At 47.1% G+C, this 25,395-nt stretch overlaps 1 protein-coding gene across 2 annotated transcripts in view; it reads right to left on the bottom strand.

Moving 5' to 3' along the window:
- The window catches only part of JAKMIP1 (janus kinase and microtubule interacting protein 1), a 177,033-nt gene that overhangs the window by 43,693 nt on the left and 107,945 nt on the right, over nt 1–25,395 (bottom strand). For both annotated transcript variants that reach the window (XM_017539132.2, XM_037742223.1), the window contains exons 4-8: nt 19,461–19,670; nt 18,889–19,008; nt 15,670–15,816; nt 14,244–14,384; nt 13,029–13,088 (exon numbers count right to left, since the gene is read on the bottom strand). In XM_017539132.2, the coding sequence (XP_017394621.1) occupies nt 13,029–13,088; nt 14,244–14,384; nt 15,670–15,816; nt 18,889–19,008; nt 19,461–19,670 (678 nt within the window). The remainder of the gene's footprint in view (nt 1–13,028; nt 13,089–14,243; nt 14,385–15,669; nt 15,817–18,888; nt 19,009–19,460; nt 19,671–25,395) is intronic.

Here is a 25,395-nt window from a genome sequence, read left to right as displayed (position 1 = left end):
CCTCTGGAATTATTACAACCACCAACACCCATGCAGGCTACAAGTGTCTGCGGGGCCTGCAGGATCTACCTCCCATCCCGCCCTGGCATCATGCCTTCCTTCTCCTCCTCTCCTCTCCTCCTCCACGCCAGGCTCCTGCACCCCCCACACACCTGCCACAGGGCCTTTGCACTCCAAGAGGCTCTTCCCCAGAATCCGCATGGCTCCTTCCCTAGATTCCTTCAGATATCTGCACAAATGCAACCATATGAGAAAAGGCCTCCTGGCCACCGTGCCCAGGTCCCTCCTGCCCCAACCCCACCCCAGCCTCTCGGCCTCCTTCTTTATTCCTTTCCATAGCATGTCTCCCACCTGACATAAGATCCAGGAAGCTACTGTGTTTACTGACAGTCTTTACCCCACTCCCTGGAATGGAAGCTCCATGAAGGCAGGGGGTTGGCCCTTTTGTTCCCTACTATATCCCAGTGTTAATGAACTCAAAGCCACACTAGTTCGTCTATCACAAACAGAATTTGGTTTGCACATAACACCCTTTCCATTCATTCACACAGCTGGCATCAGTTGGGCACCATGTGGTTACATGCCCTAGTTGAGTCTGACTGGCAGGTATGTGAGGACTATGGGCACCATCGATTTCAATGTCATTTCTCTCCTCACAGAGGCTGGAGACAATCATCTACTCAAATCTCCCCTCCGGATGAGACTCCCACCTGACTTCAGGTATCATGGAATCTTCCAATGAGCTCTAGAGAACAGTGGTAGTGACATCCCAAGGTGACAATGGCACCCATAGGAGTAACGCATCTGCAGTACTCAAACTCTTCTGCACACACAGGTCACCCCGCTGAGCTCCAGGTTCCACATTTTTCTGAGCAGCCGCTGAGCCGACCTTATTTCCTGTAAACACTGCTAATTGCAAGGCCTCTGGGGACGGGTCTGTTTGTTGCTGCAGCCCAGGAAGCATCATCAAGTCACACACTTTCCAAATGTTTAGGACACACTGCTGGGCTGTGACCATCCACGTCAGCGTCAGGTACCTTCCTCGGGCCAAGAACTCAGTGTTCAATTACCTAGGATGATTTACATGTTAAGCCTCCACCAGACGCTAGTTAAGGACTCAACTATCAAGCCCAAAGACAGGGCATTAACTACCGATGCTGCCGCCTGTGTTTAAAGTAGAGCAGCCTTTGCAAACAGCCTAACTCCAGACCCAATGGAGCCCCTGAAATTATCATATCATATGGCCCCAGAGGCCAAGACTCCACAGAACTATGCTGCTTGAAGGGAAAGAAGCTGCTCTTAGGGCAGAAACCAAACACAAAAAGGCAGTCCAATCTGAATCCTATAGCAATGGAGAGGAATCCATGGCCAGATGCCACACATGCAGTTTCCATAGCAGAAAGGAGCTGCCTGGGACCCAGCCACTCAGGTCTTTATGCTGGGTATTTTTAAAAACATTTTAACTTTTTTTTTTTTTTTTTTGAGACAAAGTCACCTTCTGTCGCCCAGGAGGGAGTGCAGTGGCACAATCTCAGCTCACTGCAAATTTCATCTCCCAAATTCAGATGATTCTTTTGCCTCAGCCTCCCAAGCAACTAGGATTACAGGTGCACGCCACCACACCTGCCACACCTGGCTAATTTTTGTATAGTTTTTTCTTTAGTAGAGATGAGGTTTCACCATGTTGGCCAGGCTGGTCTCGAACTCCTGACCTCAAGTGATCCATCCACCTCAACCTCCCAAAGGGCTGGATTACAGGCATGAGCCACCGCGTCTGGCCTTAACTTTTTTATAACATTTTACAGCACTAGGTTAGTTTGTTTTCTTTAAAGAATAGTTTTCTTGAGTGATTCTATTATGCAGGAAGCCTATATATACTCAATATCTAGAAATATTTGTACCTTTATTAACAAAAATAGGAACGATATGTGAATGCTACAGGTGGAAACACAGTGGCTGTCTTCCTTGAAGGCAATGCACCTGGTTTTGCTGCATTTTCCAAATATGCAGGAAATAATTCACCACCTGCTTCTCAAGGGATGAGGGGAAAACTGCCCAGAAAACATTGTTTCCTCTCATGCATGGCACATAGTGGGCTTAAAAAAAAAAATTGCAAGCATGAAAAAAACTGTCCAGTTGTTGTAAGAGTCTCTGGGTTTTTCCTCACAAGAGATACTTTAGGAGCAAAAATGTCCACCATTTGCTCATTCTGAGCCCATCTACTGAATAAAAAGGCTAATTCCTCTAGCCTCCCATATTCCTTGAACCAAAGCCTCTCCTTGTTGATTTGTTTTTACAAATGCATCCAGGTTCAGATTAAGATTCCGTTTTGGCCGGACACAGTGGTTCATGCCTATAATCCCAGCACTTTAAGAGCCTGAGGCAGAAGAATCGCTTGAGCCCAGGAGTTAAAGATCAGACTGGGCCACATAGTGAGAGGTCATCTCTACAAAAAGTTGTTTAAAAAGTTAGCTGAGCTTGGTGGCTGATGCCTGTAGTCCCAGCTGCTTGGGGGGCTGAGGTGGAAAGATTACTTGAGCCTGGGAGGTTGGGGCTGCAGTGAGCTGTGATTGTGCCACTGCACTCCACCCTGGGTGACAGACCAAAATCCTGTCTCAAAAAAAACCAAAAGTCAGTTGTGGCAAAATGAATGAAGAGTAAACATGCCTCCTCCATTTACACTTTGACTATACAGAGGTGGTCTTCCTTGGCAGGTCAAATGATGCAGAGGGAAAAAGAGGAGGTACCCCTCAGAACAAGTAGTCCCTCAACTGGATCCAGCCTGTCTCTGCTGTCTGTCTTCTCGTTTTCCTGTCATTTTCAACAGAACTGCCTGTCACAGGCAGGAGCATCGGTCACAACCAGGGACCGCCACAGAACCTCAAAAATCAAAACCCCGAACCAGCCGCCTACCTTCATGCTTATAGGTCATCTCCTGGCAGCCAGAGAAGTACAGGCACACCAGGGTGCAGAGACACAGGAAGAAAGAGAAGTACAGCACGAAGAGGACATATTCCATGGCGGTGCGACGCTGCAGACATGCCAGCCCTGCGTGTGGGCTTAGGGGAAAGCCACATCTTCAGTATCCATTTTCAGGGCTTCCTCCAGTCCTGGGAAAAATCACCAATTCTCTCCCCACGCACTCCCCTTTTCTCTCACACACCTGCTCTAGTGTCTCCACGGCTTCCTAGGGATTCATCTGCAGCAGAGTCCCGAGAACAGGGGTGTGCTGGAGGACGCACCTTCACTAAAAGGGATGCCAGCTCCAGGGAAAAGCCCAGACGCTGGTCACGCCAACCGTGGGCTGAAGGGAGCGGTTTCCAGGGGCAGACTGGGGTGCATTCATCACAGAGGACAGCTTCCGAGCCAGTTTATTATCTAGGAACCTTCCTCCCAGATCCCATCCTCCCTGAGCTGAGAGCCTGTTGTCAACACCATTGCACAGGCCCCGGGTCCCCGGACAATCACAAGACCCTAGGGCATCACTAGCAACAGCAACGCAGGGAGAGATTCTCCCTCAGGACCCAAACCCAGGAGCTGCCTCTGTGCTCATGTGTTTGGGAAATTTCTCTGCTGATCCCCGACCACCTCCTATGCACCCTAGACTTGCCAAATTCATCAGTTTCTCTACCATCATTGTGTCAGCATTTGTTTCACTATTTTTATAGGTCAAAACAAACCATTACCTAACGGAAAAACTAATTTTTTGAACTAGATCGAAGTCTTCTAAGGTTCCCCTGCCCAGAAGGGTGTCTCTGAGAGTCTTCCATTTCCTGGAGAAGCGTCACCAGACATAACATCAAAAGCAAAAACCGTCATGCTGGAGAAAAAAACGGACAGACTTTACCATAAAAAAGTAAAACATCTGTACTTTGACAGATACCGGAGCAATATTAAAGGGCAATGGGCAATTCATGAAAGAAGGAATGTACATAGCAAAGTTCATGTATGTTTCAACTTCAACAATACATGATGATCTATTCTTTTGAAAGTATCCATCAGGTGAACTGTGTGACTCTATGTGCCACTCAATTTAGTGCCAGCTACCCTTTAAGCCAGGTTTCCTAATGAAACACCACCCGGCCAGGCAATGCAGACCTTTGACATCTGGGCCTGACCCCAGGCGGTGCAGACCTGAGACACCCAGGCTTGGCCCCTGGCAGTGCAGACCTGAGACACCCAGGCCTGGCCCCTGGCAGTGCAGACCTGAGACAGTGGGCCTGGAGGGGCAGGGCTGCAATCTGGAGGCTTTGCCTCAAGCCCCCTCCCCACGGGGCCTGAAGTCACCTCCTGAAACCAGGCAGAAGGCCAGGTGCCTACAGACCCAGCCTCTGCAGCAGCTCCTACATGAAGACCCAGACACCACCCTGCTCACTCCTGGCGCTGGGTTTCCTGCTCTGTATGAACAAATTGCCGAGAATCACCATAGGTAATGGCACCTGTCTGTTCCCAAGTCTGCAAATGGGAGCCGGATGTCCCCGTGGTGTTTGCTCCTTTGGACTAGATACCCGAGGCGGCCCCTGTGGCCACATCAGGCTCCGGAGCTCTGCTCCACTTCGCAAGCTGCGGCTCCTCTGGCAGTGCCTCCAGGACCAGCACAGATGGTGTGTGTGCTTATCTGCTGAGCAGCCTCGGTCCAGGACACAGCCCCTGCCTCTTCATAATTGTCCCAGTGTCCTATCCTCAGGACCCACATCTTCCCCAAGTCCTTTACCAAAGGGCCCCCAGCAGGCAGGACACAGAGCAGTAATAAGAGGGGCCTCTCGTGCTTCTAGCATGGAGCCTGCTGTGACAGGAAAATAAAAACTCGGAACCCCAGTTCACTCCGCCAAAAGGAAAAACGTAAGCTGAAAGCTGAGTCATGCAAGAAGCTGCCTTCCCTTTTGTTCCTAAGCAGAGAGCTGCAGAGAAAAGGTTAAGCGTCTCCATGTTCACCTTATCTTATGTAAAGTGCTGATGTAAATGAGCACAAGACAATTAAATAAATTGGACGATTCCCCTGCTGCTCCTTTGCTCTCAACATGTATGAATTTGGTCATGTGACCACACCCTCCTGCTTTTCCCCTTTAAATACTGAAGCCCTCAAAATCATCTTTGGAGAAAGGCTCAGATCTGTCTCCAGGGTGCATTCTTAAACTAAGCAAAATAAGCTTCTAAACAGATTGAGACTTGCCTCAGAGACCTTTTGGTTTCCATCAGCCACTCACCTGGCGGGGCTGGCATGAAGTTCTGCTGCCAGTGCCCTTCCTACCTCTGATCAGAGATGCCCCTCCCAGCAAAGGGCCCACAGCTGCATGCCAACCAAGGGCAGCCCTGTAGACAGATGTGAAGTGGCCACTGGTCTCATGCTGTCACTGCTGTTAGCCTCCCAAGTGCAGGGCACTGTGCCAGCAGCTGTGGGCAGCTGGATCCCAGGGCACCAGCCAGCCCTCGTGAGCTCACAGACTGGTGACAGCCATGGGGAAGGCAGCCTAGGAATAAGGGCAACTGCAAACAACCACGAAGGAAAAAATGGGTAGTTTGGCAAAACTTGCAAATGAAAAATGCGTGCACCTGATGAAAAAATGTTTGACTTTTGGAGGCCAAGGCAGGCAGGTCGCTTGAGGTCAGGAGTTTGAGACTAACCTCTCCAACATGGCGAAACTCTGTCTCTACTAAAATTACCAAAAAAAAAATTAGCTAGGCCTGGTGGCACCTGCCTGTAATCCCAGCTACTCAGGAGGCCGAGGCATGAGAATTGTTTGAACCCTGGAGGGGGTGGTTGTAAGTGAGCCGAGATCGATTGTACCACTGCACTCCAGCCTGGGCGACAGAGCAAGATTCTGTCTAAAAAAAAAATGCTTGGGCGTCCCAGGCAGGCAAAGGCACTTCCTGTACAACCAGCTGCTGGCACCCGTCCTCCCCTCCACCAGGCAGCAGGCTTGGCCTCAGGGATGCACGGCTAGGGGTCAAGTTTAGATAGGTCCTACGTGCTTAGATAGGTCCTATCAGAATGGATGCAAAAGTCACTGACAGAAATGGCCTGCCAGACCTCAGTTGTCCTCCAATCCCTGGCAACAGCAGACCCAAGGTCATTCGGGGAGGAGGGGACACGGCACTGATGCACTGACCCAAGAAAGGGCCTCTCCTTCTGATGGAACTTTGATGGTACCCAGTGGAGCTCCCCAGACCACCCTTAAAGGATGATTACTGCAAAGGGCACTGAGGTCCCTCAGAATCTGCATTTAACAGGTTCTCCAAAGGAAAGTTATTGAGCTATAAGATAAAGGAAGGAGACACTCTGACTTTCTGATCACCTGCTATGCATCAAGCAAAGAATCAGAAGCTTCCTTTGATCCCATGGATGTAATGTTCATTTTAAGAATCAAACCGAGGTTCTGAGCATTTAGATGACTTGCCCAATCCCACCCAGCTAGTAGCTGGGGCTTGACCCCCATACTGCTTGGGGCTACAATTTCCCAAACTTATCCAAAATGATTGGTCCTACTTTCAACCAAGGTGTGTGAGTAAACTGTACTGATTTTTAGCCATTATGCATATGCTTAGAACTCTATGATGATACAGCTTCTGTGCAAGTTTCAATGGCCTGCAACACAAGTTACTGCCATATGGCCAGAGCCCCAGTTCCTAAGCAAGCCCCCTATCCCAATCCCCAGGACACAGCCCAAGGAACCACTCAGGGTCCTTCTCCCCGAACCTTTCCCTTGGGGCTAACGTGAGCCCACGCTGAACCAGCAGGCTCCCCGGGAAATGAGATCATCAACACCAATCTTGTCCCTGGAGGAGATCGCCCAAGGGGACTGTTGGGCAGCCCAGCAAGGCAGAGTCATGGCCCTCAGGGACACAAAGGCCCCAAGGAGACAAAGCCTGGCACCCACTGCTCTCCCCGGACTGCATCTTCCACAAGTCAGGATGTGGGGGTGATTGGAGGCACCCTCCTGCAGGGATACCAGGGAGGTTTGCTACGGTCTTTCTGAAAGAGAGTCAGGAGCTGGAGAGCCGGGATGGGGCTGTCAGAGTTCCAGAAAATTCTGGAAACTTCAATGCATTCACCACGGTACTTTGTCAAGCAAAGCCCTTGGTAAAGTGTTAAAGCACTTCCATGTGTGAGGGACAGAGAGTGATATGGACATTTCAGGGGAAAAAGAAACTAGTCTAGTCATCCCTTGGTATCCATGGGGCACTGGTTCTAAAACCTTCTACGAATACTAAAATCCACGGCTGCTCAAGCCCCTTATACAAACTGGTGTAGTACTTGCACACAACCTATGCACATCCTCCTGTACACTTTTACTCATCTCTAGAATACGTATAATACCGTACCTAATCCAGTGCAAATGTAAACCCAGTCACGTACATCAGAGCGGCATTTCAATCCACTACAGTATACAACAATGGTCCCATCAGATCATAATACTGTAATTCTGCTGCACATTTTCTAAGTTTAGATACACAAATACCATTGGGTTACAGCTGCCTATGGTATTCAGTACAGTGGCATGCTGCACAGGCTTACAGCCTAGAAGCCACAGGCTAGACCGCATAGCCTAGGTGTGCAGGAGGCTAGATCATCTGGATTTGTGCAAATACACTTCATGATGTCTGCACGACAAAATCTCCTAATGGCACGTTTTTCAGAATGTGTCCCTGTTGTTAAGGCATGCAGGACTATAATTTTTTTTTTGAGATGGAGTCTTGCTCTGTCGCCCAGGCTGGAGTGCAGTGGCATGATCTTGGCTCACTGCAACCTTCACCTCCTGGGTTCAAGCGATTCTCTTGCCTCAGCCTCCTGAGAAGCTGGGATTACAGGCACCCGCCACCATGCCTGACTAATTTTTGTGGTTTTGGTAGAGATAGCATTTCACCATGTTGGTCAGGCTAGTCTCAAACTCCTGACCTTGTGATCTGCCCACCTTGGCCTCTTAAAGTGCTGGGATTACAGGCGTGAGCCACTGTACCCGGCTATGACTGTAGTTTTAGGTTGTATTGTTTAGTGAATAATGAAAAGGAAAAAAGTCTAGGAGGTGAAGGCTGCAGTGAGCCGAGAATGTGCCACTGCACTCCAGCCTGGTTAACAGAGTGAGACTCTGTCTCAAAACAGAAAAAAAAGGAAACAAGTCTGTATATGTTCAGTATAGATGCAACCACCCATTTTTTTTTCTGAATGTTTTCAATCAGAGGTTGGTTGAATCCACAGATGTGAAACCCATACATATAGAAAGCCAAGTGTACTGAAGGCCTGTGGCCTGTGGTAGAGAAGAAAGAGAAGCTTCTTAAGTTAGTCCTGAAAGGCAACCCTGGATTAAAAAACCTGCTCGGGCCCTGATGGATTGAAATACTAATTCCATCCAGCCTGCATGATACCAGGATTAAGTAGGAACATGGGAGAAAACTTGGTCCACACTGAATCTTGAGAAAAAGTGCTGGTGGGCCCAGGAAACAGTGAATTGAAAAGACCTTAAACCCGCTCAGGAAAGTTTCCATGCAGAACCCCAAACTTGGCCTCCTAATGGCAAGGAATCATCTTCATTAAAGTGACCACACATCACCATTCTTCTGGGACAATCCACTATCATACAAGTACATTTTTCCAGTAAAGGCAATTCGCTTCTTCAGCCAACAACTATTTAGGGACCATTTAGTTACCACCTGCTCTGTGCCAGGCAGTGATCAGGCCACAGTGGGCAGGACAGACACAGACCCTGTCCTTGCCTGTTGTACAGGAAATGTAGCAAATCTGGATTCAATTCTAACCCTTTGTGAATTTCTCCCCTCATAAACACATTCAGAAATCAGGAAAAATGGCCAGGCATGATTGCTTATGCCTGAAATTCCAGCACTTTGGGAAGCCAAGGCAGGTGGATCATTTGAGGTCTGGAGTTCAAGGCCAGCCTGGCCAACATGGTGAAACTCTGTCTCTATTAAAAATACAAAATTAGCCGGGCATGGTGGCACAAGCCTGTAATCCCAGCTGCTTGGGAGGTTGAGGCAGGAGAATCACTTGAACCCAAGAGGTGGAGGCTGCAGTGAACAGAGATCATTCCATTGCACTCCAGCCTGGGCAACAAGAGCAAAAAGTCTGTCTCAAAAAAACAAAACAAAACAAAAAGAAAGAAATCAGGAAGAAGGGGAAAAATAAACCTCTTTCTAATTCCAGGCATTCTGATATAGACTTGAAAAATAAAGTCTTGGCTCAACAAGGGATTTTTCAAAACCCCATGTGGAAGCTCTATGGGGTGTGTAATGCCATAGCACATCCCATTAATGGGACAAACTGCACACCCTTTAGATTTGTGCCTTTTAAACATATGCCCCATGGTGAAAATGGCTGTTAGCATACACTTCCGGCAGCTGTGCAGAATGCTGACACTGTCCCGTGAGGCAGTGGGGTGGGGTGGGGGCGATGTTCTGTGGTCAAAGCCTCCTCACCTTCTGAACCACATTTCAACCTCTGGGAATCTATATGTGGAAACGATTCTGACTATGGACACAGTCTTCCACACAACAGCTGTTTGCTGTGGCGACATTTACAGAAGCAGCAAGTCCAAAGGTAGAGGAAAGGGTAGCTAAATAATGGTGTAGTCACTTAATGACACGTCCAACAGTCAGGGAATTAAATAGAGCTGGCCCAGAAAGAGCTGTCTGCGCAAACAGAGGCACATTTATGGCAGCATCATTCATCGGGCCGAGGAGCTCAAAGCAACATGCCCAGCGATTACAGAATGGTAAACCACTTTATGGCCCATCTCTTCAACAAATTATGTAGTCATAAAAATTTATATTTACAATGACAGCTATCACATGGATAAAGGCTTGCAGTATAACGTTAAATAAAACCCAGGATGCAAACGTGTATACTATAGTTACAGCTGGGGAAATGCATTAAAACAGCAACACCAACGTGCTGGGAGGCACCGCGGGTGACAGATCACTTTTTATTTCCCAGATATTCTATAACATGGTTCTATTTCTTCTATAAAAGTATGTATTTAAATATAAACATTCTACTCCAACCACTTCCCATTTCTGAATTTCTAATATCCATGTGCAGAGACTTGCCCATTGTTCGACTCGGCTTGCTGGGGAAAGCTTGGGCCTTGGAGTCTCAGATTTGAGTTTGAAACTTGGCCTTGTTAATTTAATTTTTCTCTTGAGTTTTTTCTATATTTTATATCTATATGTTTTCTGTTGCTGTAAAATTGAAAAAATAATTCCAACTACACAGGCTGGTTGTGAGAATTCAGTGAGATTGTGTAAATACTCATCCGAGAATCCAGGACCCAGCAAATCATCAATGAGCCAGGCTGCCACGAGTGGCATTACCTGAACGCCACAGTAAAGGCCACCAGGAGGCAGCCTGGGAGCCAGATTGTACCCGGCAACTCCAATGTGCCAGGAGGATTGTCAGTGACATTCTACCTGTGTGTCTTTATGCCTTCACATATAAGGCTACTCACACTGGATTAGGATTCCACCCCACTCCAGTGTGACTTCATGGTAATTTAGCTAATTACATCTGCAATAATCCTATTTCCAAATAACTCACATTCTGAGTTACCGGAGTTAGGACCTTAACCTATCACAGATAGATAGATAGATACATAAACAGTTGATAGATAATAAATGATAGATAGATAGATAATAGATGACAGATAGATAGATAGAATGATTGATTTTATGTGGCCCACAGATACATATTTTACAGGCTGGGTGTACCTTATCTGAAATGTCTGAGACCAGAAGGAATTCTGGATGTTTTTCAGATTTTGGAATATGTACAGAATAAGGTATCTTGGGGATGGCACCCAAGTCTACCCATGATATTCATTTGTTTCATATATATTTTATATATGATACATAGCCTGAAGGGGATTGTATATAATGTTTTAAATAATTTTATGCATGAATCAAAGTTTTGACCATGTTTTGACTGCAACCGTCACATGAGGCTGAGTGTGGAATTTTCCACTCCTGGCCCCATGCTGGTGCTTAGAAAGCTTCAGATTTTGGAGCATTTTGGAATTTGGATTTTTGGATTAGGGATGCTTAACACTGTATTTGGACCACAGCATTACAGACATTTAAAATCCAACATTTACCAAGATTTAAGTCCTTCAATTTCACATAAAGTAAGGTGTTATGGATTAAATCATATCCCCCAAAAAGACAGGTTGTGGTCCCAACCCCAGTACCTCAGAATGTGACTTATTTGGAAATAGGATCATTGCAGATGTCATTAGTTAAATTATCATGAGGTCACACTGGAGTAGGGTGGACTCCTAATCCAGCCTGAGTGGTGGCTTTATAAGTGAAGCCACAGAGACACACAGGCAGAATGTCACTGACAGTGAAGGCAGAGATTGGAATTCAAGCTGCAAACCAAGGACACCCAAGATTGCTGGGAAACCACTCTAAGCTAGGAGAAGGCAAGGAAGGGTCTGCGATAGGGTCTGGAGGGAGGGAGCATGGCTCCACCAACACCTGAATTTCTGCATTCTGGCCTCTAGAACTGTGAGACAATACAATACATTTTTTCCTTTTTTTTTTTTTTGGAGACAGGGTCTTGCTCTGTCACTGAGGCTGGAGTGCAGTGGCACAAACATAATCCACTGTAGCCTTGACCTCCTGGGCTCAAGCAATCCTACTGCTTCAGCCTCCAAAGTAGCTGGGACTTCAGGCACCACCACATCCAGCTAATCTTTAAAATTTTTTGTAGAGAAAGGGTCTTGCTACATTGCGCAGGCTGGTCTCAAACTCCTGGGATCAAGCGATCCACCAGTCCTGGCCTCTCAAAGTGCTGGAATTACAGGCATAAGCCACTGTGCCCAGCCTTTTTCTGTGGCTGTAAGCCACTGATTTTGTAGTATTTTGTTAAGGCAGCCCCAGGAAGCTAATAGATAAGGATTTACATTTCTCTTGAAAGACTGGACTATCTGACACCACTGGTCCACCTTCTTATAGCAACCAGGATTCAGGGCCCAGTTTGCCACAGTCCCCACCACTCCCTATTGTCACCCGGACACCAAGACCATATGTTCTTGGCCATTCACTATCACATTTGCACAGCTGTTTTCCTTATTGATGATAAATATTTCTCTACAACCACATCCCAATCAAAAGATAAACCAAGCAGGACACTTGCATTCAATAAAAAGGAGATCAGCCTGGCCAACATGGTGAAACCCTGCCTCTACTAAAAATACAAAAATTAGCCGGGCCTGGTGGCAGGCGCCTATAGTCCCAGCTACTTGAGAGGCCGAGGCAGGAGAATCACTTGAACCCGGCAGGTAGAGGTTGCAGTGAGCCAAGACTGCACCACTGCACTCCAGCCTGGGTGGTAGAACAAGACTCTGCCTCAAAAAAAAAAAAAAAAAGACGAGGAGACCTGTGTCTTTGTGGAAGTGAAACGTAGATTTATAGGTTTAAATGCAAACTACATCTTTTTTTTTTTTTTTTTTTTTTTTTTTGTTTCTTTTTTTTTTTTTTTTTTTTTTTTTTTTTTTTTTTTGTATCAGCTCCTATGCGCTCTTTACATTCCAGGTTGGTCCCTGTGGGCATTTGAATTTGCCAAGCCCAGCTCCCTCGGACACTGTTACTAGGAAATAGCAGATCTATATTTTCCAAAAAGACTGCAGTTCTGCGTGATTCCAAAAAAAACACAAAGCTCTTGATTTGTTTCAGAACGGGATATGTTCTGATATAAACCAATCCTGAAAGTCCCTTAAATCCTTCAAAAGCTTTAAGTATTTATGTTTTTAATTTTGGGTGAATATACCCTGAGGTCTAAGTAGAGAATTCATCAGGAAGTTTTCCATGAATAAATTACAATAACTGGGTCGAATCCCTCGGCCATATTTATGTTGCTTTGAGAGACGGTGATGACAGGCTTTTCATCATCAGGCATGCAGAGACGTGTGTGTCTCTGCTTCAGGATCACTCTGTGAAATCTCCCCGCTTCCGTGACCCATCTGCCCTGCAGATCTGTGACTCAGCGGCAAGGCAGGGCAGGTGTATCATCACAGGCTCACCTTGGGCGGTTTCAGACTTTTCCCTCGATGCCTTTTGGAGCGCAACAGCCGTTCTCTCTCCTAGAAGGAAACACAAGAGTTGGCGTTTCCAGCCAGCCTCACATCTCACGAAACAAAGCCACTGGCTCTCAAAGGGAGCTTTGTGGGCCCATCAGCACCAGGTATGGCTAGTTCAGGTTCTAAGGGCCCAAGTGATGGCTGCTTCTCTGAACTGAGAGCTACAGGGAGAGTTTATTATCCACCTTTTGACTTTATTGTTATTTCATTGAAATATATTTTTCATCCTAAGCTGCATTGAGTCTTTTATGTTATGAAGCAAAGATGGATGGATGGATGGATGGAAAGATGGATGGATGGATGCATAGATAAGTAGATGGAAGCATGAAAGAACAGGTGAGTGGGTGGATGGATGGACAGATGAAAGGAAAAAGAGAGAAATTAAAGTGGTAGAGAGAGATGGTGGCAGGCAAAATGAACATGACAATTATAATCAAAGCCTTTTCTAGAATTTTGATCACTAGCTTTTCTATTCTTTGAAGACCAGTGCATGGAACCGTCACACACCCTCTCGGGTGACAGCAGAATACGTTCTGCTTCTAAGATCCAGCTAAAGCTCCCTGCAGGTGTTCCCTACCTGTAATCTAAGCTCCTTTCACAGAGGGCTGCAGAATTCTCTGGATGTAATTTCCCACTTGCTTAACATGCTCACCCCGCTTTGATAGATGCATGCCCCATATACATGTCCAAAAAGTACACAGACAAATTTAGCTAAGTGCTGTTCTGATTATACAGTTCAAGTTTGTGGGCTCAAACTCACAGTCTGCAACTGCTAAGCTAAAAACCAACCAACCAACCAAACAAACAAACAAAAAGCCTTCTCTGGAACAGATCATGCCCAGTCTCTCACAGGCAAAAGACATCCTTAAAACTGATGCTGCTTCTTAACCACAGCAAACAGGGAGAAGATTTGAGAAGAGGGTAGCCATGGAAACCGTCCCCAGGTACCAGTGATCTCATTTAAGCCAAGGCTGCTTGATGGCAGAATGAAGCAGGCATAAGCACACCAGGGTGAGCTTGGTGCATCCCAAAGTCAGCACTGCCTGACCCTGACCCAGCTCAGCAGCATCACCCTGAGCCCCAACGCCCGTTCCTGACACCCATGTCACCCAGCGCCACCCACGGCAGGGACAGCCGCGCCAGCCATGCTAGATGTACCAGTGAGAGGTCGTCAATGACGTGCTGCTGCTCCAGCACCTGCAGCCTCAGGAACTCGATCTCCTGCTCATCCCTGGTCAGGCTGAGGTCGTTCAGGGAGGTGTGCCGCTTCAGAGACGCCTGCGCCGACAGCTTTTCTTTCTGCAGCCACAGGGAGAGAGACCACTGCAGCATTACCCACCAACAATGTTTGTTAGGGACAGCACTGGAGTGGGGCTTAGGGGTGCAGGGACAGAAGGATGGATGGGAGGATGAAAGAGATGATGGCCTGATGTGGTTTGGCTGTGTCCCCACCCAAATCTCATCTGGAATTGTAGCTCCCATAATTTCCAGGTGTTATGGGAGGGGCCCAATGTGAGATAATGGAATCATGGGGGCAGTTCCCCCATACTGTTCTGATGGTTGTGAATAAGTCTCTGATGTTTTTATAAGGGCTTTCCCCTTTTACTTAGCTCCCAATCTCTCTTGTCTGCCACCACGTAAGATGTGCCTTTAGCCTTCTGCCATGATTGTGAGGCCTCCCCAGCCAGGTGGAACTGTAAGTCCATTAAACCTCTTTATCTTTATAAATTACCCAGTGTCAGGTATGTCTTTATCAGCAGTATGAAAATGAACTAATATGTGGCCACCTTGTCCTGTGCTGGAAGAGGAGACAGGGCAGACCAAAACCAAGCCCAAGATGGGGCTGACCGTGAACGCTGCTGACAGGAAGGGATGGGCAGGGCCTGGGCGTAGAAGATGACATCTGAAATGGGCCTAGAAAGCTGGGAGGGGAAGGCAGGGGAAGGCTAGGACTTCACAAAACAGCAAATCACACACACGTGCATGCACACACACACACACACACACACACCTACACCTGCTGTGGTACACAGTGGAGCGTGCATGCTCTCAGCACTTTCATCATCCCAGCTGTGAAACAGGGGTTGATACTACTCTGAACAATAAACCTGAAATTATTCTGTAAACTGTCAACTACAAGACACCTGCGCTGACCACAAACACCGGGCATCCTAGCTGGAGGAAAAACGCCCTCTGCATAGCATCGCCAGCAATCATCGTAATGGCTTTCACATACTGGGTGTCCTATGAGGTCTTTGCGTGCTATCATTTCTTCCTCTTGATGATCCTGCAGTGTTGATATTTTCATTCCCATTGTATATATGAAGAAACAGGCTCAGAGAGAATGGGGGATGTGTTTAAGGACACAGCTGTCTGACTCTCTCTGGCACAAACACCCACAGCACAGTGAATGCAAGACAGATGGAGAGAAGGAAGACACGTTTGACCGACACTGCTTCTGGTGCTTCGTGGGGAGGTGGGTGGCAGGTGGGCCCCAGAACATGTGGACCAGAAGGTTCAGGGCTGGAGAATCCCAGATAGAGATGGGAGTGCCAGGGCTGACCCCACGGGACCCACGGCTCACCATTTCCACATTTTCCCGCGTGAGGTTCTTAATTTTCTCCTCCATCCTCTGTATACTCTGCAACAAATCCTCATTCTTCTTGTTCATCCTCTTGTTCTTCTCCACCAGAGGCTTCAGCTGAACCTCAGTCTCTCGCGAGCGTTTCAACTGTGGTTGGAAACAGACACCAGAGGCTTAGACAACTTGAAGATGGACGGCCGAGGTCACAGCACCGAGGTGAGCAGAGACTCAACCCCGTCCCTGTTAGGACCCCTTCTGAGACCAGTGTCCTGGGTGACACACTTGCTTGCTAGTTGCATGACAACGGGCAAGTCCTCAGCCTCAGTTCCTCATCTATCAAATGAGAAGCGTGGCAGCTCCTGTCTCCTAGGCACGTGGTACGAATTAAATGCATACTGGTAGTCTCCTCAGGGTTATTTTCATGAAAAGAATCAGAAACAACTTAACTATCTATCAATATTATGACAACCACAGACACAGCCGCCACGTGTGAAGGGGGAACTTTCCCCATCCCCATTTTATAAACAAAGAAGAACCTGAGCCCAAAGGGAGGAGGCAATGGGACCAACTTCACAAGGAAAGTGCCAAGAATGCTGTACACGTCTGCAAAGATTGGTCGTTTGATTTCACCAAGAATCAAACACAAGGGACTGACTCTAGAGCCCTGCTTTTACTCCCCAGGCTGTAAATGTTAAGGAAAAATATTCTGATACCATAGGCTGAAATGTAAAATGTACCATGTGACCCATCATTTTACTTCTAGAAACCTCCCCCCCAAAAAAATGCCATGTAGAAGATACATGTGTCTTTACTGATTTGAAATAAAGGTTCAAGTCAGTAAAGACACACATGTATCTTCTACATGGCATTTTTTTTTGAGACAGGAGGTAGGCACTATGACATGGGTCATTTTGACAAAGGGTCTCACTTTTTCACCCAGGCTGCAGTGCCCTGGCATGATTTCAGCTCACTGTAGCCTTGACCTCCTGGACTCAAGTGGTCTCCCACCTCACCCTCCCAAGTAGCTGGAACTACAGGTGTGCACCACTGTGCCCAGCTAATTAAATTTTTTTGTATTTTTAGAGATAGGGTTTTGCCCTGTTGCCCAAGCTGGTCTCGAACTCCTGAGCTCAAGGAATCTGACCACGCTGGCTTCCCAAAGTGCTGACATGATAGGTATGTGGCACCTCACAGAAATCCAGAAATCGGCAGCAGTCTGAAGATCCACCATTTGGAAGAGAGTTGAACAGACCATGGTATACCCACACAATGGACTACCAACCAAGCGGCTGGTAAAAAGACACAGACAGATCTTCAAGCACTGATAGCAAGTGCTGTAATTGATCAACAGACTGAAAAAAGCAAGTTGCAGAACAATACACAGTGGTGGCGGTGGCGGGCGGAAATCCCAATTCATAACCACAAAATAAAAAAAAAGTCTCTTGGTGGGTTTCAAGGTATTCATTTAAGCATTAAAAACATGTAAGAACCACCCCAAACTAGCAGTATTACCTCATGATTTTAAGATTGAGGCCAGGCGCAGTGGCTCATGCCTGTAATCCCAGCATTTTGGGAGGCTGAGGCAGGCAGATCACTTGAGGTCAGGAGTTCAAGACCAGCCTGGCCAACACAGTGAAACCCTGTCACTATTAAAAATACAAAAATCAGCTGGGTGTTGTGGTGGGTGCCTGTAATCCCAGCTACTCAGGCGGCTGAGGCAGGAGCATTGCTTGAACCCGGGAGGGGAGGTTGCAGTGAGCTGAGATCGCACCATTGCAGTCCAGCCTGGGCAACAGAGCAAGACAGTGTCTCAGAAAAAAAAAAAAAGACTGAAGCGTTGGCAAACTTATCAGTTTCTACTTTTAACTACTTCAGTCTGATCTGACATGTTTCCAGAAGCCTCTGTTTTTTCCTAATCCACTCAGTAAACTATTTTGCAGTTCATGAGTATTTATGAGCTTATAAATATTTAAATGAAAAGTAGAGACATAGTATTAGATGTACAGTCTGATTAAAGCCATAAAAATATGCCTTTAAAAATACTGGAAGGATGCCTATAATCCCAGGACTTTGGAAGGCCAAGGCGGCGGATCATGAGATCAGGAGATTGAGGCCATCCTGGCCATGGTGAAACCCTGTCTCTACTAAAATACAAAAAATTAGCCAGGTGTGGTGGCGCGCGCCTGTAGTCCCAGCTATTCAGGAGGCTGAGGCAGGGGAATCACTTGAATCTGGGAGACGGAGGTTGCAGTGAGCCAAGATCATGCCACTGCACTCCAGCCTGGCAAAAGAGCAAGACTCTGTCTCAAAAAAAAAAAAAAATACTAGAAGGAAGTGAATTTATTTTGATCATGTTAAAGTTGTGAAGAGGTGATACTGACCCTTTTCACCACTCATTTTTTTCAAATATTCTGCAGATATACTTCCCTTCATTAAAAGTTAGAATAAACATAAAAATTATGAGGCCTCTGTCAAGAAGTTGAGGTATCAACTGCCATTACATAAAAATTAGTTTTGCTGTTATCTGGAAAATGTAAATGTATTCATGAAATTGCTATTTTTACTGGAGATTTCTTTTTTAACCAGAAGTCCATGATCGTTATTTTAAAAATTAATGTATAAGTTTTATTTTACAAGTATATAAAATTTTATGCAAAAAAGGAAATAGATAAGCACAAATTAAAATTACCCATAATTATGCCACCTAAAAGAACAACTTCTAATATCCAAGATGATGACAATGTTTTCTTGTTCTGTAAACTATTTTTTTCATTTAATTTACTATGAACACATTTCCATGTCAATTAAGTAGGGTCTCCATCACCAATCTTAATGACAGTAGAGAATTAATTGCATAAATATTCCACAGTCACTCTGCCCAGTGCTTTACCATTGAACAATTGGGTTTTTTGGTTTTTTAATTTTTGATTTGCTTTGGATTTGGTTGTTAATATAAACAACACTTCAATGAACATCCTCGCCATGCTTCTCCCAGAACTTCTACAATCGTTTGCTAAAGATAAATTCCTGCAAAAACAAATGGCAGTAAGAGATTTCTTCAATGTGTGTGTGTTAGATTTTTAATCAAAAAGAAGAAAGAAAGAAAGTTCAGAGAACCAGAAGGCCTCTGTGTTAACTTTCTGTGCAGGGCATGTTCTGGGGACCCAGGGCCCCTTCCTTGCACCCTATGAGCCACCGTCTGTCTCAGAGGCTGCTCACCAGTTCATTCCTCTCATCTGCCAATAGCGTATTTCTGTCTTCCAGCTTCCGTATCACTGAATTCAGTTCAGCAATTTTTAGTTGAAATCGCCTCACATCTCGTTCATCCATATGTTGATCCTAAAAAAACAAAAAAGTCAAGATGCAAATGTACTTTGAAGAAGCTTCCTGGAGTCTTAGAAAATTCACATGACATAATGGGTGAGATCCTTATTCAGGGGCCCGCATGCCACACAGCAAGGTGGGGAACACCCAAGCGCACTGCACAGCTTCAGAAGACTGCATCTAGAAGCCCACTGAGACTTCAAACCCTTCTATGGCTCCCTGGGGACCTTGTGGTTGGGCCCCTCCCACCCTGCATCTCTTACAAAGGTCACTACACACTGGTACCTCACACAGTGTCCGGCACAAAGAATTCATAACATCCCCTCCAATACTGAGTGAATGGATGAATGAATGAATACATGCTGCTTCAGTGTCCTTTGTGGCAAGCTGACCAGAATAATTTCCTGTAGAAAAATGAACGGGGAGGGGGAACCAGCCCGAGTCTTCCACAAGCTGCCGCCCCTCACCTGGGTGCCCATGAGCTCCACCATGTCTCCGATCCCGGGCGGGAGCTCCCTCTTTGGGCTACTGTGGTGCCGCTCGGCCTCCTTGACCTGAACCAGCTGCTCATCCAAAGCCTCTTTCTGCAGAAGCAGCTTCTGGGTCTGCCCAGCCTGCACGCCAAGTTCCTTCTCCAAGGCCAAAATCACACGGTCTTTCCCTTTGATCTCATCCATCTGTAAAGGAGAAAGAATAAGCAGTTAACCCTAGGGGCTCGTGACCAAGGAAATCTCTCCCCTGCCTGGGGCCTTAGGCCCAGGGGAAGGTCAAAGCAGTGTCTCTGGCCTGGGTCAACTGAATTCTGTACTCTGGATGCAGAGCAAGCATAGCCTGCAGCCCGTGGCCTGTTCGGTCACTCCCCCCAAAACAAAGGAGACAGAGCTAGGGGCTGAAGCATGGACAGATTCAACTTGACACACATACTGACAACTGTGTCTGCTCCTGTCTCTCTCACCTAAATGAAATAAAATAAAACAAAACACTACCAGCCTCCAGCCGGGCGTCTGCAGCTCAGCTTCCTGGCAGAGTTGGCTTCTCTCCCATCTCCAAGCCCATGTCTCCCTCTCAGTCGCTGACCCTCTTCTGCCTGGCCACAGCTCCCCAACCCCCACCACCAGGTAGCTCCTGCTAAGGTCACCAGTGCTTTCCTGGCCACCCAACCTACCCGACAACTTTCTGTTCTCCCACCCTGACTCCTCACCAGCGTCTGACCCCGTCACCCCCTGACTCACGACCTCCTGCTCCCTCTCCCCAAGGCCACTTCTGTTTCTATCTTCTTTACAGGCTGTCTTGCTCTGGCTGCCATTGAAGAGCGGAGTTTCCAAGGCTTGGGCCTCTTCTCACTCTGTATCCACTCCCAGGCAGTCAGGTGCTCCCTGATGGCATCAACCCCACATCTGCAGCAAATCTGAAACACACACCCAGCCGTGGCTTCTCTGTGAGCTCCACAGTCACAGAACCAGCTGGCTGCTTGATACCTCTGCTTGGATCTCAGAGGGACCGCAGCCTCTCCACATACGAACCTGAACTTAATCTTCAGCTCACCCCAGGGCTGTCTTGTCCAGCCTTCCCACGACAGAGTGTCAGAGGACACAGGCTCAACACAGTGTTGAACACATTCCACACAGGTAACAGTGTGGAAACCACACCGAAAAAGTGTGTGGAGGAAGTGTCAGCCCCAGGTCACCCACTCTGGCTTTTTCTGGATGCTCCAGTGAGGGCCCTGCACCAGTTGAACCGAAGCGCCCCGAGACCCATGCCCTTCCTGAAACTTCAGAATGGGATCTTATCTGGAAAGAGGGTAACTGCAGGTGCAATCAGTTAAGACGAGGTCATCCTGGAGCAGGGTGAGGACTTATGACAGGTGTCCTTATGACAGCAGAAGAGAGAGACAGAGGGGAAGGCTGTGTGAGGACAGAGGCAGAGGCTGGAGGGACACGGCCTCAAGCAGAGGAACTCAAGGTCTACCAGCAACACCAGCAGCAAGAAGAGGCTGGGAAGGATCCTATTCTACAGCCTTAGGGGGAAATGTGGTCATGCAGACATGATGATTTCAATCTCCTGGCCTCCAGAACTGTATGGGAACACTTTTTCTGTCATGTTAAGCCATGAAGTTTGAGGTCATTTGTCACAGGGGCCTCAGGGAAACTGACACAAAGTCTCTTCCTGCTCAACTGGCTCATGTAGCAGTTTACGTTTCAGTGGATTAAAATCCAAAGCTCTTACTTCTAAATCATATAGCTTGATTTCAGACATGACTGCCACAGCAAAGAATTCAGGTTAAGGACCCTGTTCTGATAGCAGAGAGAAGCAAGCTAAAATCCTACCCACCCCCCAACCCTTACCATATGACTTTGGGCAAGTTGGGCACCTCTCTGATTCAGCTTCTGTCTCTGTAAAATGTGGACAATAAGAAGACTTTAGAACCAACCCTGTCTAATTGCTGGGGAGCTTTACAGCAACCATGGAGAGAATCTGGCTCAGCACCCGGCATATTGCAAGCCTGCCACTGGTGTTTGCTGCCACCGTTAATCTCTTTTAGCCCCTAGGGAACATGAGGCTATTTTATTTTAAAAGACCACTAAAAACTGAAAAAAAAAATCATAGAGATGAGAGAAGAAAGGAAATGGTACCCCTAGATTCCAGACTGAGAGGTTTTCCAGCCAAGTGCCACAGTGCTACAGTTGGGATGTGGAATTTCCGTCACTTGCAACCAAAAGAATCCTAATTGACGTAGAGTCAGGAAAGAACAATAAACTTGCCGGAGGTTATCACGTCTCTCTTACATGCTAGTTGTGAGCTACGTACTAAATTGTACTTAAGAGCGCTCTGAGGCACTTTCTTTGGAAGGCAAAAAGGTATTTCCATCAGCCGGGATGATCTCCTGGCCCCTCCAATAGGTGCCCGGTGCAGTTTCTCCTAAGCAGCCGCTGAACATGCCCACTGCTCCCCCTGGTGGTGATCCATCAGCATCTACCTCCTTGGGCCAAATCCCAAATCCCGAGTATGGCAGCTTCCAAATGGGTAGGAATGCTGTCCATTCCACAGGAGGAATCCTTAAACATGCTGAAAACACCATTGCCAATGTAGATGTAAACCCGGAAGCAGAAAGAATTATGCAGAAGGAGTTCATTCATTTTATCCACTTAAGCACGTTTTCATTAATTCAACACATACTGAGCTGAGCACTATCCACGGGTGCTGAGAAACGTTAGTGAGAAAAACAGATCAGACTCCCTGCCCTGGGAGCTTCTATTCAGCGGGAGGGGGAAGGAGGCAATAAACATAATAAACAAGCAGACATCATAGTGATTGAAAGTGATTTGTGCTAGGAGGGAAAAAAAATAGCATCAAAGCGAGGGAAATCGGTAGGGATAGTTGAGGATGTTGCAAGGTAACAGCCTGTCCATCACCGGTAAGGGAGGGTTCTCGCCTGTGCCCCTCAGCATCAGCTTCGCTGTGAAGCCCCCACCACTGCCTTCCACTAGCTTGCCACAAAAGGCAGCATCATCTGGAGCAAGATATCGCAAATTCTCCACCTGGAAGAACACCAACCCCCCATTGTCCTGGTAAGTGAGACCAAAGGCTTCTGCTTCAGACACCACTAGAAAATTTCCTAGAAATTTCCTAGAAAACATTCTCAAACAGGAGAGATGGCATCTAGAAACGGACGGATGGCCAATGCAGAACACGTTCTGGAGCCAGCAGGAGTCCTGAGACCCGAGAGGTTAAGAGACAGGCCAAGCTCATATGGCAAGCGGCAGGCACACTCACTGTTTACTGGATCACAAACTGAGTTCTTAGTGATCCTACCTCGCTGCCCTCAGGACCCTGAGTAGATCCCCAGCTTCCTAGAACTGCTCACCTTGCGGGACATCCTTCAGCTTCCTTCCTGCATCAATTTCCCCTCCTCCCACACGCTCAGTCTCAGCATATGCAGTAGAAAAGGGGTGAAACCAAGACCACTGCAAGTTCTCAGGGCAGTCCCCCATTGGCTCAAGCCACCCAAGTGTGCCTGTCCTGACAGTAATTGCTTCAGGGATAGATGCACAAGCCAATCAGAACTGATGGCCAGAGAATGGTGGTGCCAGGATCCTCCTGCTTTTCCTTAGGAATTAAGAAAGGGACCCTGGGCTATGTGGAGTAAGAACGCAGGACCTGGCATGGTGGTGGCATCTCCCCAGCACAGCATGAGAGCCCACAGCCTGGGAATGACACAGCGGGAGGCAGGGCAGAGTCCAATAACCCGGGATCCTGGGTGACATCATTAGGGCACCTGGAGCTGCACCTACAGCAAATCCCATGACTTTAGTTACAAGAGCCAACAGATTCCCATAGCCTAAGCTGGTTTGATATGGGATTTCTGTCACTTGCAACCAAAATAATCTCAATCAACAGCGTTCCAGAAAGAATGACAAACTTGATGTTGGCTATCACTCCTCTCTTAATGCTAGCATGAGTAGGTAATAATTTGTACTTAAGAGACACTCTTGAGTCTTTAAAAGATCCTTAAAGTGTATCATTTACCCCAAGATACACACAAACTTGAGGTTCATAAAGAGGAATGTGCAAATGCTCTAGTTGGCCGCAGAACCGTGACTCAAACTCAGACTGTCCTCTCCAAGCCCTCACTGTCCCCTCTGCCCCGTAGGAACAGAGCCCAGTCGTTTCTCAGCAGTCAAGTCCACCAGGAAATGCATCTCAGTGAAAACAAGCCCACCGACCCATGACTGATTTGGTGAGCTCCACTTTATTGCAAAGTTTGGGGGAATCAAAGATGAAAGCAGAGGCCAACATCCATTCTAATTCTTGGTACCTGTAATGGGGCGAATAGTATCCCCCAAAATGTTACATCTACCCCAAAAACCAGAATGTGGCCTTACTTGGAAATAAGGCCTTTGCAGAGGAAATGAAGATGCAAATTCAGATGAGATCATACCAGGTTAGGGCGGAGCCTACACCCATGGACTGGCATCCTTAAAAGAAGAGGACAAGACGCAGACACGCAGGGGAGAAGGCATGTGCAGGCAGAGACTGAAGGGGTGCAACTGCAAGTCAAGAAATGCCAAGGACTGCCGGCCACACCGCAAGCTGCAAGAGGCCAGAAAAAACTCTCACCCCAGAGCCTTCAAAAGGAGCACAGCCTGGTCGATACCTTGATTTGGGACTTCTGGCCTCCAGAACTGTAGAGGAAATAAATGTCATTATTAAAAGGCTCTGAGCCTGTGGTACTTTGTTACAGCTGCCCCAGGAAACTAACAGAGCACCACACCATGGTTTCTCAGAAGCTGCAGGGCATGCAATAGGGGGCGACATTTCCCAGCCCTCCTTGCAGCAGGCACAGCTGAGTACACTCTGGCCAGAGAGGTGGAAGTGGAAGTGTGAGGGACTTCTAAAAAGAAAAGCATTCTCAAGTGAAGTCCACACACCCTTCTTCACCCACCTGCCCACTGCCAATCTGGACAAAGATGTGATGGTGTTCCATGGGCATGGGAGACCATGAGGATCAGGGCGACACCTCAGAGCCCCTTCTGAGGGGAAAGCTGGGGGCCTCATGTTGACCAGAACCACCTTAACTAGAGTGTCAGCACCCCATGTTGACCATAACCACCTTAAACTAGTGTCACTGCCCCATGTTGACCACGGCCACCATAAACTAGAGTGTCACCACCCCATGTTGACCATGATCACCTTAAACTAGAGCGTCACTGCCCCATGTTGACTGTGATCACCTTAAGCAAGAGCGTCACTGCCCCATGTTGACTATAACCACTTTAGTGTGTCACTGCCCCATGTCGACCACGACCACCTTAGAGTGTCACTGTCCCATGTTGACCATAACCACCTTAAACTAGAGCGTCACTGCCCCATGTTGACCATGACCACCTTAAACTAGAGTGTGACTGTCTGATATTGACCGTAACCACCTTAAATTAGAGTGTCACTGTCTCATGTTGACCATAACCACCTTAAACTAGAGCATCACTGCCCCATGTTGACCACAACCACCTTAAACTAGACTGTCACTATCCCATGTTAACGATGATCACCTTTTCTTCTTTTCTTTTACTAAGAGGCATCCTAATGTGTAGACAAAAGTCTAAAAGCCTTCTTGCACTTCTAATCCAAACCAACTAACAAAGAAATGAAACCAGCAGCCCATCTTCTGAATGTGTTGCCATGGGCAACAGGTTTGCTTAAGGAGTGGCATTTATCAGAGAGGGTGTGGGTGAATAGGAGAAATGGACAATTGTTCTTTTCACTCCTTCTCCTAAGTGGGCCATTTTGGGTGAAAACCATCCACACACTGAGATACCTGAATGGGGGAGACTTTTGTTTGGCATTGAAACGGAAATGGAGCCTTTATGATACTGGATCTCTGGCACATTTTAAATTAAGCTC

Source organism: Cebus imitator, unplaced genomic scaffold (assembly GCF_001604975.1).
Source record: "Cebus imitator isolate Cc_AM_T3 unplaced genomic scaffold, Cebus_imitator-1.0 Scaffold117, whole genome shotgun sequence".
In the NCBI taxonomy this organism is placed as follows: Eukaryota; Metazoa; Chordata; class Mammalia; order Primates; family Cebidae; genus Cebus; species Cebus imitator.
This window is presented reverse-complemented; position numbering and strand designations above follow the sequence as displayed.